At 34.8% G+C, this 15,111-nt stretch overlaps 1 protein-coding gene across 4 annotated transcripts; it reads left to right on the top strand.

Annotated features, from left to right (window-relative positions):
• The first annotated feature begins 257 nt into the window (after window positions 1–257).
• LOC128157211 (far upstream element-binding protein 1-like) lies at window positions 258–11,056 on the top strand. Of its 4 annotated transcripts, XM_052819658.1 has the most exons (19): window positions 258–380; window positions 1,246–1,336; window positions 1,795–1,836; window positions 3,395–3,434; window positions 3,556–3,731; window positions 3,922–3,993; window positions 4,103–4,160; window positions 4,248–4,473; window positions 4,606–4,752; window positions 4,862–4,930; window positions 5,019–5,121; window positions 5,338–5,438; window positions 5,547–5,733; window positions 5,834–5,997; window positions 6,290–6,405; window positions 6,561–6,667; window positions 7,144–7,344; window positions 7,632–7,795; window positions 9,144–11,056. In XM_052819658.1, exons 1-18 carry the CDS (start codon window positions 309–311, stop codon window positions 7,781–7,783), a joined length of 2,124 nt encoding a protein of 707 aa, XP_052675618.1. In that variant the 5' UTR covers window positions 258–308; the 3' UTR covers window positions 7,784–7,795; window positions 9,144–11,056. The 4 variants fall into 4 exon arrangements, with proteins under 4 accessions (XP_052675618.1, XP_052675619.1, XP_052675620.1 ...); XM_052819659.1 differs by lacking the exon at window positions 1,795–1,836 and having other exon boundaries at window positions 294–380; XM_052819660.1 differs by lacking the exon at window positions 3,922–3,993 and having other exon boundaries at window positions 294–380.
• Window positions 11,057–15,111: the final 4,055 nt, after the last annotated feature.

Below are 15,111 nucleotides of genomic sequence, written 5' to 3'. Positions count from 1 at the left end.
AAAGAGGCCTTCAAAGGGATTTTTCTCTGTTATAAATAACTACTTTAACGTTTACAAGGGATAAAATGCAAATAGTTTATTTGTAATTTTATTGTAAATTAAATGTTACATACAGTCACCATTTGAAAGCCATGAAATCATGATGATATGGGCATAAAGCAAACGAAATTATTCACATTTATCCCCAGTTCACCTTTCTGTTACCTCAGATATTGACGCACGTGGCCTAAAATTTTACCAATCAAATTTAAGGAATCTTGTTGGCGCATGCGAAAGGAACCACCGCCATCTTTCTGTTTCAATGGGCAATGGATGCGGGAGGACAGGGTAATTCGTCCCATCAAGCAGCATTTGCAGACGCCGTTGCCCGAGCAAGACAGGTAACGTATGAATGAGGTGATATTCAAAACATGAATTGACTTTTGTCGAAAATTTTCTTATCCTTACCCAGGATTAATTTGTGTTTGTGAAGACCGCGTGGTCTTTGCCGAAATTTTGTGCATGGTGAATATGGCGTCTGTAAATCATTAAACTTCCTCATTGCATAATCTGATTAATGTTCTTTTTGTCCACACAAGATGTATTTATATATATACAAATATCAGTGGAGACTTTCTGAATATTTAGCATTTCTTTTGTTTTACATGAGGAAGCATGGTTTAATCACCTATGCGGAACGTAAGAGCACATGGGAAATCCCCCTTGTCCCGACGTGGGGGGGGGGGGGGGGGTCTTTAATTATTTAATATAAGGTTTCATTAGATAAAGTGAATGTGTAAAGCTCGTTGCATATGATTATTTAAAAAGCGTTGCCTTATGTTGAATTTTGTTGCACAATTCTGATTCATTATCATGAATATGAAATAAGGGTGGTGAAAACAGTCCCAGTTTTCAAGGACTCTCTATATGGAAATTTTCTCGGTGTATGAATCCCATGGCGCTGGTTTGAAATAATCTTATTATTACTGTACGTAATTACAAGTAATAATTAATAATCACACAGGTTGTTTTAATAAATAATTGACTCAATCTTCATAGTTTCGTGTTCCTGTTTTGGGGAGATATATACTAGGAGTAGAGCTAATTGACTTCTCGGGTGTGTTGCATACTGAGGTAGTGACACAATCACACTTGTTAACATCAAAGACATAAAATGTCATAGCTGACAAGTATAATATTGTCTACATCCCAACAGACTTGATAAATTTAAAAGTCATCTTATCAACGGTTAATTTTTGGTTCTAGATTGCAGCTAAAATTAACCAACCAGGGGCTGGCGGTGGAGAGGGATCCCAGCCATTGAAAAGACCTTTTGAAAGCGACGGAAACTCTTACGGTACGATATACAGTCTCTACAAGTCTCAAGATATTTGTGGCTCAACTTGAAAAAGAAAAGCAGATTCATAGTTTGGGAATTAAGTTAAATTATGCCACAGATATCTTGATTACTTGAAGCACGGAAGTACGTACTCAATTAGTGTGCTTGTGTGTGCATCATATTGCCTCGATATGTATACATGAAATTGTTTACAGCAAAATGCCACTAAAAGGTACATTGTCTTTCTAAAATTTTGAGCAAAAGTAATTTACAGAGCAGGGGATTCATACTAGAGGTATACTGATCTTATGTCATTTGGGTCATTAATGAATTCTTGGAAAGAGCAAAGGCAGTGAACCTCTATGTGACAAACCCTGAAACGCAGACAAAGAAAATTTAAGATTCAGTCAGAGAAAATTTAGTTCTCTGATGGGAAAAACATATTTGCACAATTGTTGCTTTGTTTCTTTTCACAGGTGAACCAGACCAAAAGAAGACAGTGTCTGCAATTAATGACCGTATGTTTTGACTAGTTTGTACAAAACACATTATATTACTGTATCTTACTCCATTGTCCAGCACATCTCGGCTTCAAATGCTAGCCAGTCAAACTACTTCCATTAACATTGGGTTTTGTTTTTTATTTATTACTCTTTGCATAGGTCATCAAACATTTCACTGTTTTTGCATAATCAAATAAATTAAAAAAATTCTTTTAAGGCCAATTTTGTGTGAAGATCTTTTTTTTCTTATCTAAGATGTGAATTTTAAGTTGATAATTATCCCATTTACCTGATAAATATCCTATTTCATAGATCTTGACATAAATTGGTCTTTGGTTAATGTATTTGCCATGCTCAAGTTTTATTTTACATAGGAGTACATCACAAATCATTCATTAGGGAAATATCAGTTTTTTCATTGTACAGAAACACTTGAATATATTATTGAAACTGTCCATAATTGCACATTGTATAACATGTACAGACTTTACATTATTGCATGATATTTGTTTGATTCCAGGATTTAATTTCCTTTCAATATATATTATTTCTTATCTAAAAAATAGACCTCCAGGAGTATCTTACACATTGACATTTATTTTTACATATCTTTTTAAGTTTTTCATAAGCAAAGCTAAACTTGATTTAAGTGTTTCAATTCATTCATATGCTCTTTTCAAAGTGAAAGCATAAATGCAACATAGCTTTTAAACGCTTTCATCTAAAGATGAATATATTTAAATGTAGTTGAAATTAATAAGAGAAAACAGAGTTGTCATCTCTCTCGGAACTATAATAGAAATATTTTTCTATAATGGGAAAATGTCTAACCCAGCACTTGATTGTAAATGATATGCCAATAGGAATACAGTTATGTGATCTTGAATAGCACTAGTAACAGCCCTGCGTACATTTGATGTTCTTTGTTTTGTGCATGTCAGTTATCTAGTTACATTTCACCCTTTCCCACAGTGATTGGGAGACAGATATTTATATATTATGAATGAAATTATTTGTCTCTTGTAAAATGTATTTTTGGATTGACAGCATACTTTGGTAGAGGTATGAGTATATACCTATGATGAAAAACTTGTGCAAATTTTTAAAAAGATTCACTGCTGTCAAGTTTTTGTATAATTTGATGACTGGAATTTTGTTGATATTTCTTTTTTCATTTAAAAAGTGCAGAATTGTCATACTGACAGACTGTGGTCCCTTAATTCCCTTGTTGGTAGATCTTCCCATAAGTAGTGATGTGAAAGCTCATTCCTGTCTGATTTTTTTAAAAGTGTGATTTCTTGCAAATGGAGGTGCTGGGTAATAGCTTATCCCAATCACTGTCTGTGTGAATGTGGATTCTAACAGTGTAGATATAGAAGCTGCTTTATCTGAGTTTACTGTTGTGATCTAATATTCAAAAAGCCTGTAGCAGTTTAAATTAGAATTCACCTAAGTATAATTTCATACCTGTACAAAGCAATTTTACAAGTACTCAACATTTACAGGTAAATACTGTAATAATTTTTGATCTGGCATGGAATGACTTTTTATGTTGTGTTTTCTTCTTTAACAGCTATTGGGGCACAGCTAAAAGCTCTCCAAGAACAACAAAGGTTAGTTGCAGTTCTGCTTCTGTAGCTTTTGTCTCTGTTTTTCAGCTTTTGCATTCGAAAAAAAGGACAGTAGAAATATAGAAAAGGAAAGGTATCATAAATTATGATTATTATTCTTTAGTCGAAGTGAGGCCGCACAAGCAGCCCAAGCAGCAGCCGCCAGGATTAATCAACAATTAGGAGTCGGCCCTCCATCGTCAGCCCCTCCCCCAGCAGCTCCTAAACCCAGCTCTCACACAGGAGGAGGTATGGTGGTCACAGAAGAATACGCCATCCCAGACAAGATGGTCGGCCTGAGTAAGTCTGCATTACTTCTTCCTCAGGACTACTTGGACATAGGGTGGTTTTTTTTTTTAAGAAACAGAATGATTTTAATGACTGCATGTGTGCGTTGCTTATTAAATAATTTTAATTCCTTGAAAAAATTTAAAATGTATCTGTTTTTACAAAGCTCATTTACTAAGCATCAATTGTTTTTCCCCAACAGTAATTGGGAAAGGAGGTGAACAAATAACACGGCTACAAGCTGAAACTGGTTGTAAAATTCAGATTGCCCCAGGTATGTGAATTTTAGTCATTGTAATACAGATACATACCTAAATTATTTCTTGGTTAACATGTAGAAGTAGCAGTAAGTCCATGACTAAATGTGTGATCCTTATTTCTAGATGGTAGTGGCATGCCAGACCGCCAGTGTACTCTTACAGGTTCCTCTGGCGCCATTGCGTAAGCATTGTTTGATCTTTTTCGAGTTTGTTCACAAGGTAATGTGAAGTCATTTTGAATTTCTGAATGCAATGTTTTGTATCACAGTGCCTGTAAGCAGCAGATTCAGGACATCATCATGAGAGCCAACCAGACTGGTGGCCCAATGATGGGGGGTATGGATGGAAATGGTGGTGGCTTTGGAGGAGGAGGAGGAGGAGGTGGTGGTGGCATGGGGAATGGTGGAGGCCAGACAGTGGTAGAGATGATGGTCCCAGGCAACAAAGTCGGGCTAGTCATTGGAAAAGGAGGAGAAACCATTAAACAGCTGCAGGTAAGAAAATCGTTATATTAATAGTTACTGTAATGAAATTGATTAGAAATGAATGATAAATTTTATAAGTTCAAAGAGAGAAATATTATTTTATACGAAAAAAATTAAGAAGTTTAATAAATTTATTTGAAGGAGAGAGCTGGAGTCAAAATGGTGATGATTCAAGATAGCAACATCCCATCAGCCGCTGAAAAACCGCTGAGAATCTCTGGAGATCCACAGAAATGTCAGAGGGCAAAGGAAATGGTTCTAGACCTGCTTGCTGAAAAGGAAATGGAGGTTAAGAGAGTTTTTTTAAATCACTTTTTTCATCATTTTGCATAGATATAATATATTAAAAATGAAAATCTTTGTATTAACAACAATTGCTATTGGTATTTTCTTGTAGAACATGAATAAGGGATTCAATGACTATGGATCCTATGGTGGTGGTGGTGGAGGTGGTCCCCCCATGGAGGTTAGTTTTAAATATTATTTGTAAAGATCTTTGGAAAAATTCATTGTTTATGATAAAGATATCTAATGTTAAACCCATCTTTATTTAGATTCCTGTGCCAAGAACAGCTGTAGGAATTGTTATTGGCAAAAATGGAGACATGATCAAAAAGATTCAACAAGAGAGTGGAGCCAAGGTTCAGTTCAAGGCTGGTGAGTATTCCACAAAGTAACTTTAGCACTCAATTAGAACCCTCATAGATTATATTGCTATGTGTGTGTCGGAAGAGTGCAACAAAAAATGCAGGGATTCGCTAACACCATTTGGACCTTGAGTCCCATAGATGGAGTTTGATAGTAGACCCTGTTACATATAAATCCAACAACTTTATAGGCTCAACGTGGTGACAATGTTTATATTATTTTTAGATGATGGAAATAGCCCAGAAAGAGTATGTGCCATTGCGGGGTCACCTGACAAAGTACAGATAGCTGCCCAGATGATCCAGGAACTCCTGAATGATTACAATGTATGTGACTTTTTTAACTTTCAAATTTTGTTTTTACTGATTGGTCTTTTGGTTTTTTTTTTAAGTTGAGCTATACGTCAATAATGTTGAGTCATTTGTTGAATTTAGCAAAGAGAAGGTGGAATGGGTCGTGGCTTTGGAGGTGGTAGAGGTCGCGGCGGGCCTGGTAGAGGTCGTGGCGGCTTTGGAGGTGGTCCTGGTAGAGGAATGGGCCGTGGGGATGGATTTGGAGGATTTCAGGATGAGACTCAGTTTGCTGTCCCTGCTGACAAGTGTGGATTGGTTATTGGAAAAGGTTGGTGGCAAAAATATGTTATGTATAAATATTGCTTAAAATACAACAAGACTGTTAATGGCTGTTAAATAATTTGTTTATAAATCGATTGTAATTACAGGTGGTGAAACTATCCGTCAGATAAACCAACAGTCTGGGGCACATGTTGAACTTCAGAAACATCCTGGTCCTAACCCTAATGAGAAGTTGTTTAACATCAAAGGAGGTCCTGATCAAATTCAGCATGCTATTCAGATGATCAGTGAGAAAGCAGGAATACCCTATGTAAGTTGCTAGATGTCATGATTCTGAGATCTTGTGTATATATACCAGCACATTGGCACGGGTATTGGATAATTCTGTCTTTATGCCTGACTTAACTTTGTGCAAAAGGAAAACCATTACGCAACACTATCTGTCTCTGACAGCTGGTTACTAATATTATGGGACATTCCATTTGTCTTCTACTTTGAATGTTTGAAAGTAAAGACAATAGTTAAATTTGAATAAATTCATTGCTAATATTTCTGTTTTTGCTGTGATTGAATTATGGAATTTGGTCTGCTCTTGTTCATAGGGAGGTCCAGGTGGGCCAGGTATGGGTGGCCCTGGGGGTCCAGGACCACATGGGGGACCAGTTCCAGGAGGCCCGGGGTATGGGGATCAATATGGAGGACAGTATGGAGCACCTGGGTACGTCTACCTTTGCATTGCTTGAAAATGTACAACTTTTTAAGATCTATAAACTAGTGTGAATTACTGATTTGGACCACACTGACTTTTAGAGATCCTTATCGTCAGAGGATCTGAGTATTGGTAATTGTCTATAGGTACAATTATAATTACAGTCAGCAGCAAGGGGGGCAGTATGGAAATGGTCCACAGGGTGGCTGGGGAGGATACAATCAGCAACAAGGATACCCCCAGCAGCAGTCCGGGGACCCAAGTCAGGGTGGTAAGTACGAGCTAGTGTATCATACAATAATATACAGAAGCAGTAGACAAAAGCTTCTAATTATCGTTAGACATCTTAAATCTTTGATCAATTAGATATAATATTAAGAGAAAACAGTATTTCTTCAAATTTATGAAACCCATAGTACAAAAGGTAAGCCCAAACATAGCAGTCAGAAGACTGACTGCAAAAATGAGATGTGTATAATATATGACTGCTTAAAGAAGGTAACTGAACAAACAAGTATGGCAACTTTTACTTCCCTATGGTGAAGCCATTTTGAACTCGTGAAGTTCATTGCTGGTATATTTTTTTAATTCGGGGATAGATAAATTATCTGTCTAAAAACGCCTGCATATCTTATCAAAAGTATGTAAGGTTTCCTGGGGCAGATAACAGTATAAAGCACTTAGAGGCAACTTATGGGACCATGGAAGTGAGTGAAAATTATTACAACAGTTGGTACTCTGTTGTAGGTTCAGACAATAAACAGGCCCAGGACAATGCTGCAGCATGGGCAGCATATTATGCCCAGTATTATGCTCAGTATGGAGGATATGGAGGGCAGTATGGTCAGCAACAGGGACAACAGCAGCCCCAGCAACCTGCTCAGCAGTCTCAAGCACCGCAGCAACAGCCAGCATCATCCCAACAGAATTATGCTGAACCGTGTAAGTGTAAGAAAATTACAACATTGCATGATTTTTGAAATACAGTCAGAATTGTTCAACCGGTCACCTTAGTTAAGCAGTCATTTATTGTATGAGGTCATTTTATGTCTGTCCTAACACGTATTTTGACCCTTTTCTAATACACCTAAACTGAAATTGTATAAAAAGTAAAGTGGCTGCTTTGTTTCTCAGAGGTGACCTTTGAATACATCATCGTCTAGTGTGTTTTTAATGTAAGCAAACGCAAAGAGATGTAACAAGATGGTGGTGCATTTTTTGTTTGGATTATTCAGCAATTAACCCTGCCACCGGTCAAGCAGATTACAGCGCAGCCTGGGCCGAGTACTACAGACAACAGGGAATGCATTACCAGGCCAACATGATCTTACAGCAAGCTGCAGCAGGGCAGTCTGGGGGAGCCCCACAGGGACAGCAGCCCCAGTAGAGAGATGGCCAGGTATGTAGTCTTAGTAAATGCTTTGTTTTAGGTATTTAAAAAAAGGAGTGCCAGGATATGGTGGCCAAGGACTGGAGGGATGCAGCAAATCTAGTAGCTCAAGGAATACTAATCAGTAGTGGATGCCCCATTCATGAACACTCAACTAGTGATTTTTTGTGAATTTATTTAAACAAAAACACAATCATTTCCCACCACGTGGTTTTTGCTTGGTGAACTTGTCTATAGAGAGGGAGGAACATTTTGAAAGACTTTTTCTGCATCTTTGGATTAAGGAATTGTTCCATAAAATGTTTTGATTTAATATTTTGTCTTTAAATTGTTTTCAAATTATGTGCGATTTAATTCTGGGCGGGGTCACCAAGACCTTAATTGAAATGATGACCTTAATTGAAATGATGACCATATTTGTAGCCATATATGTCATGAATGTGATGCTCTTTATTCTTGTGCCTTTACATATTTTGAAACCTGATACCTTGACATATCTCATTTGCCATTGACTTTGTTCATTGAAATTGATTGATACATGTCTTGCTCTTTGCCATGCATGAATGACAGTTTTATGATTAAGTATCAATGATATGAATTGAAACACATTGTTAGGATGAAGTGTTTAAAAATTATTTTCCTATCCTATAATTTATGCCATATATACTTGTGACTTTAAATGTGCAAGTGATAATTGAATATGTTCTATTGCATTTCGTGAAATTAATGGGATTTCCTGATTTTTCTAGCAGCTAAGACCAGTTGATACAGATGACATGCACATAAAATGTTCACTCCAGATTTTTATTGATATACAATTTTAATTGAGTGTAGATGATCCTTTTCAGAAAAAAAAACAAATTTGATTAAAAACTTGTTCTATGATCTGCAGAAATCGGATACTTATAGATTTCATGAAGTTTAAATTCAAATTTTAATTAAGACCTCTCTCAAATATCAAATTAGCTACTTGATTTGTTGTTTTCTTGACGAGTCTGAACCTGTGGCACCTGTCATTGTTCTAAGGTAAGTATTGGGGGTAAGTTCTTTTTATTGTTTAAAAAAATTCTTAAGTACATGCACTCGCTCAAGTAATGTAAATTAAATGGTGTTAAAAGTTTAAGGCTTCCTCAAATAAAATCCTTTCTTTGACAGGGTGCAGTGCATGTCAGTGAATTAGTTTAGTAAATCCTCTATTATACTTCTGGAAGCAACACAAAAATCAGTTTAGAAGTTTTACAAAAAAAAAAAATTTTTTTTAGCTTTGCTTCCAGGAGAGCTAACCATGACTTGTCTTTCAGGCTGGAGACCCTGATGACACTGTATGCTATTTCTTTTGTTCATTTATTTCATCTAGGACTCTGGAGACTTTTGTGATTTGGATTCAAGAATATATGTCGTACTTCATAGCTCAGTGAGGATTTCATTTTGTATATACCATGTTGCACAAATCGGCTTTTCTACTACCCATCTCAATTTTCTTTTTCATAGTATTAATTTAGGTAAATCCAGTATATAAAAGTGTACTTGTTTCAATTTGACTTGCCAAGGCATTGGGCCAAAATTGCTTTCTTCAACAGCGAGTTGCGTATATATACAATGTTCATTATACATGTTTCCTCTTGTCTCAATCTATGAAAAGTTGCAATGTTAGGTTTAATACCTGTAGTTCTTGTAATACATTCCATTTAATATTTTTTAATTGTAAAATATTTGTTTCAAATTGAAGCATTACTATTATTATAAGATATTTTGCATTGATATGCCATAATATTGCTATTATTGAAAAAGAAAATTGTTTTTTGAATATTATGATGATGTTTCATGTTTAATATGTGCTGCAATCAAAAATATTTTTTAAATGATATGCTGAGGTGAAGACAGCGTAAACACAGCGGGATGTCTGTGAATGGCACATGTAAAGAAGTTCTTCAGGCAGCAAGAGTCACACAGATGCCCCCGATTTTGCTTTTATTTCATGATATATACATATAGACTGTCTTATTTGTTTTAACATATGTATTAAAGAAAACGGTACAATTTTTTTGAAGATTTAAGGTATGTCTTAGTCAATATTTTAGTGCCACATGTTTGATGATGACATTGTAAAGTTGTTCATTTCATTTGTATGATGAGTCTTCAAGTCTTAACCCAGTGAAACTTATTTTATATGAAAATGTCATTGTAATTTTTTCCACTCGCAATTTGTATGTATCCCATGTCTTATGATGTGATAAATGCAATTCAGGACTTTAAATAATGTATAGTGAACGATATATTTAAATGACATGTTATCAAAATTGTGATTTAATATGGTACCATAGTTATTACATGCATTGACCTCATGTATTATTGAATATGTTCTATGTGATACTCTTGTGCTATAAGGACTTTTGATAAATAATGCCCATATTGAATACTGATTTATATGCTATGAACAGATGTTTTTTGATTTTAATGCCCAGTATGTCATGCCTTAAATTCCTTCACAGAGTAGTAGAATTGGTGCATTTGTTATACATGATGGTGTTTGATTTTTCTCTTTTATATCGTCTTTACAATCACTCGATCACACTTGTGCGTTCCCATGTTGTATAGTATTACGATGGTCTAGCTTTGTTGTCAATGGAAACTTACATCTTAATATTCTTGTCATGAGCCAAACACATTATTTAATGTGTGTGTATTTTGTATTATTCACCTAAAGGTAGTAATTTGTAAATAATAGCTTGGTTTTGTTTATTATTATAGCACACTTTTATTTAGAAAGGGTTCATAAATGAAGATATATCATCATTCTATTCAGCCATTCATGTTTTTCAATTTGATTTCAGCGGTTCATAAATGTATGTCCTTGAATTGTACCTCTAACCATGTGTTTATTACTCATTGAAATGATTGCTATAGGAGTTTAAAATTTTGTTGTTATTAAAACATTTTTAATATGATGTAATGTTGTGTTATGATGCATACAAAGTTTTTTTTTCTTTCACAGATATGTTCACATGATGATAAATTTGTTGGTTTATTTTTTAATTGTAATGATATAACTATTTTAGAATTGTAATTTTGACTCTATTCACAATGTGGTACATTTTTTAAATTGTTGAACTTTGGTGTCTTGTTTAACATACTGTTTTTGTGTCAGATTATATCTTGTATTTGTGCTGTGACTTAGAACCCTGTAAGGGAAATTATCCATGTGTGCCCTGGCCATAGACGGATCTCTAAGGCAAGGTAAGGTCCAATAAAAAGGTGTTTTAAAATCAACATGACTTTGTCTTAATTCATTGCTATGTTGGAAGGATGATGGAGGAATAGTGCAAATCATTTAGAGTGTTGCGATCTGATCTGTATGCAAACGCATACTAAGTGGGACATACACAATTGACCTTGTTTTGTCATATATTAATTAAGGGTTAAATATGTGCTTTAAATTCTTTTGACATCGCAGAAGAATGTATCGAGCATTTTACTTTTGCACGAATGTGCACAATTTCATTTCGAGATGAGTTACAAATGCTTTGAGTGGTGTGAATGCTGTTAAATCCGAATACAGACAATGGAATGCGTGCGAGTTTATTCTGATGAAAAGGGCATTTTCGTAAAGACATTGAATAGTCAATCACATCATCTTGGGCCTTTCCGACGTCAGGATAAACAACCTCAAATGTATTGCTTAGACGTTCGTGACAACCCCGTTTTAAAACATACTAGACTTTGACCCGTGCGTGCACGGGTTGACATTGCATATGATATCGGGCATTTACAAAATAGATACATCGAAACACCGTATATTGTTGACATTTGCATAACCAAACTTCAAGCCTACAATAATGCTGTTGATTTCACTACACTCTGCTGAGTTGGAATAACCTGTGTCTCAAGAAAGGCCTTCACCACAGTTAAAATGCCTCCCACATACCCGTAATGTAACAGAAAATTGCAGGATCGCTCCGAAACGATTTTGGAGAAAATTAATGAAGTTGCATTGATAATAACAGTCAAATTGTTCACAACAAACCAATTTGAAGATGTAAATACCTTTCCTCGAAAAGTGTAAATCTATAATTGTATAATTCAACATATTGCAAGAACGTTTTTTAAACACCATGTTGACATTCGAAACTCGGGATTTTTATAGTAAATGCACTGTGTTAGAGTTATCTCCTGTATTTTCTTTGATGAACAGAAAAAAAAATTCCAATGAAAATTAACACGCATTTGTTTTATCGGTTCCAAGTTTATCCATGCAAATGTAATATCGTGGAAACATAACATGAAGAGGCTACCGTGATTTAGCGCAAGATAGTAAAATTCAGATGATTTCCCGAATTTTTTGAGGAATTTTTGTTGATTATTAATTAACGAAGCTTGATTGAGAAAGAAGAAAAACAAATTGGTAATCTTCAAGAACCAATGATGTTTAGAATATATAAAACAAGACAGTACTTTTCCGATTTATCGGTATTAAAGCTCCAAAATTCGAGTTTACTGTTTTAATATAGTAGTATAGATAGTAGATAAATAGTAATGTTAAGGATTGAGCTGAAATTCATTAAATTGAATGAAAACCCCCAAAATACACAGCAGGAAAGACGCACCATATTTATATAGATCGAAAGCGACGCGCTTTTGCATAAGAACTAAACATGCATTTGAGATATATATTTTTTAGCTTTGCCGGGAAGGCCTAAGCACCTCTTTGTGTCTATGTTGGGACATATGCGTTCTAGAAGGGGGCGGCGGCAAAAACAAAAAAATCCAAAGCTGCAACTAGTGGACACCAACGATCTTTGAACATTTTTATACAGGAATCACCTTGTCCGTCCGTCCGTCTGTCTGTCTGTCCGTCTGTCTGTTCGATTCGTGTCCGGTCCATATCTTTCTTATGGAGAAACATTAGAAGTTCTTACTTCACACAAAGATTGCTTATGACCTAAGGGTGTGTCATGACCTTGAACCAAGGTCATTCGGGCAAGGTCAAGGTCACTGGCAGAAAAAGTGCAAAATTCGTGTCCGGTCCATATCTTTCTTATGGAGAAACATTAGAAGTTCTTACTTCACACAAAGAATGCTTATGAGCTAAGGGTGTGTCATGACCTTGAACCAAGGTCATTCGGGCAAGTTCAAGGTCACCAACAGAAAAAGTGCAAAATTCGTGTCCGGTCCATATCTTTCTTATGGAGAAACATTGGAAGTTTTAACTTCACACAAAGATTGCTAATGACCTAAGGGTGTGTCATGACCTTAACCCAAGGTCATTCGGGCAAGGTCAAGGTCACTGACAGAAAAAATTGCAAAATTCGTGTCCGGTCCATATCTTTTTAATGGAGAAACTTTGGAAGTTCTTACTTCACACAAAGATTGCTTATGACCTAAGGGTGTGTCATGACCTTGACCCAAGGTCATTTGGGCAAGGCCAAGGCCACTAGCAGAAAAGTATAAAACTCGTGTCCAGTCCATATCTTTCTAATGGACAAATATTGGAAGTTCTTAATTCACATCTAGAATGCTTATAACCTGAGAGTATGTCATGACCTTGACCAAAAGGTCAATTGAGGAAGTTCAAGGTCATTGTTAAAAAAAAAATCGGGCTCAGTATACCAATAATTCAAAATGTTTATATTAAGTGGCTGCTTGACATGTGGAATTTCGTTTGATTCGAGTCATGTTTGTTAACATAAGGATGCAAATGTCCTCATGCATAAACAGTTAACTTGAACTAAAATGGAATTTAAAGAATAGAAATTGGTTTGTGTACTCATATAAGCATTAACAGTTTTAAAAAATAGAGCAGTTGTTATCTTTAGAAAATGGACGATGAAATAGATTCATTCAATATTTTCTATAATAGAAAAAATAGATCAGTTATGATTTTTCTTAGCGGGGGGTATCAATTGTGAGCTTGCTCACAGTACCTCTAGTTTAAATTTAAAGTCAGTAGCTGCACAGTTTTAATTGATTAAAAAGGACACTATTCTGCACTTGTGGTCAAGAACGTACAAGGTCTGTCAAATGCTACGCACCCAAAATGTTGAAATAACAAACGTACATACTTAAATACTATATTTGAATTGAAGTTTGCACCAGGACATGTATAATGAAGAACCACATTCTCTGACACTTTAACAAATATACCGACATACATACGAGGTACTTTCCCCCTTTGTTTATTTTCTAAACATTACAAGTGCATTCTGGTGCTATTTTTTGCGACATGTGTTCAGAACATTAACAATAAGTAATTTGGGTAGTTATCTGACGGGTTTTAAACAACTTTTTAAAAATAATCCTTTCAAATAAAAATGTTTGCAGAAAAAGTACAATAATACTTTCGCCTGTTTTGAATTTTGAAATTACAATATTTAACCAAAAAATACATTTCTCAATTTTTTTTGAAAGGTAAAAATAAAATCCCCAGCGGAATTCGAACTTGTGACTTTTAGACTCGTAGAGAAACCTCTTACCTAATGCACTACGCTGTTATGTGACAAGTTCGGGAAAGAAATTATTTATAAAATTACACTTGATTTTATTGTTTTTTTTCGAATAATAGTACGTCACAACATGGAAGTGGCCCATAGCACCTTAATTGATTGACTTTAATTAATAAACTAAAACTCTTTTGTAAAACCACTAATTTTTTACCCATTATGGGTCTATAAACTCCATTAAATCAATAATAAAAATAAATAGATCTATTCCAGGTCTTTTAATTTAAGTACTTTTAGGATAAGGTGTCGACACCATTCATACCTAAAACTGGCATTTATAGAACAGTAAATGTTGAAGATTTTGGCTGTGCAGTTAATTTAGAAACATGTACCTGTCGTGGACCGACGACAACCCAAAATAAGCATTTAATGTTTATATATATATATATATATATATATATATATATATATATATATATATATATATATATATATATATATATATATATATATATATATATATATATATATATATATATATATATAAACACAATAAAATCCACAGTGGTCGGCAAGTTATAGATACAAAGTAAAAAAAGAAAACACGAAAAACGTTCAATATTGAACGTTTTTCGTGTTTTCTTTTTTTAATATATATATATATATATATATATATATATATATATATATATATATATATATATATATATATATATATATAATTCATGCCTTGTTTGCAAATGTGATTTGTACTTCAAGTTACTATTATCAAAAGGGTATTTTCGAATTAATGGAAGAGCCAGTGTAACAGTCACAAGCGTGAACCCTGATTTTCGCTTGTGACGTTGCACTTCAACATTTTTGACGTCATAATAAACGAAATGAAAC

Source organism: Crassostrea angulata, chromosome 7 (assembly GCF_025612915.1).
Source record: "Crassostrea angulata isolate pt1a10 chromosome 7, ASM2561291v2, whole genome shotgun sequence".
NCBI classification, from domain to species: Eukaryota; Metazoa; Mollusca; class Bivalvia; order Ostreida; family Ostreidae; genus Magallana; species Magallana angulata.
This window is presented reverse-complemented; position numbering and strand designations above follow the sequence as displayed.

Bases quoted from the DNA above. Each gene is read 5' to 3' on its own strand.
- LOC128157211 (XM_052819658.1), top strand. From the start codon at position 309: ATGGATGCGGGAGGACAGGGTAATTCGTCCCATCAAGCAGCATTTGCA. The intron at 1,337-1,794 runs GTACGATATACA...TTCTTTTCACAG, and splicing joins AAGCGACGGAAACTCTTACG to GTGAACCAGACCAAAAGAAG. The intron at 5,734-5,833 runs GTTGGTGGCAAA...TTGTAATTACAG, and splicing joins TGGATTGGTTATTGGAAAAG to GTGGTGAAACTATCCGTCAG.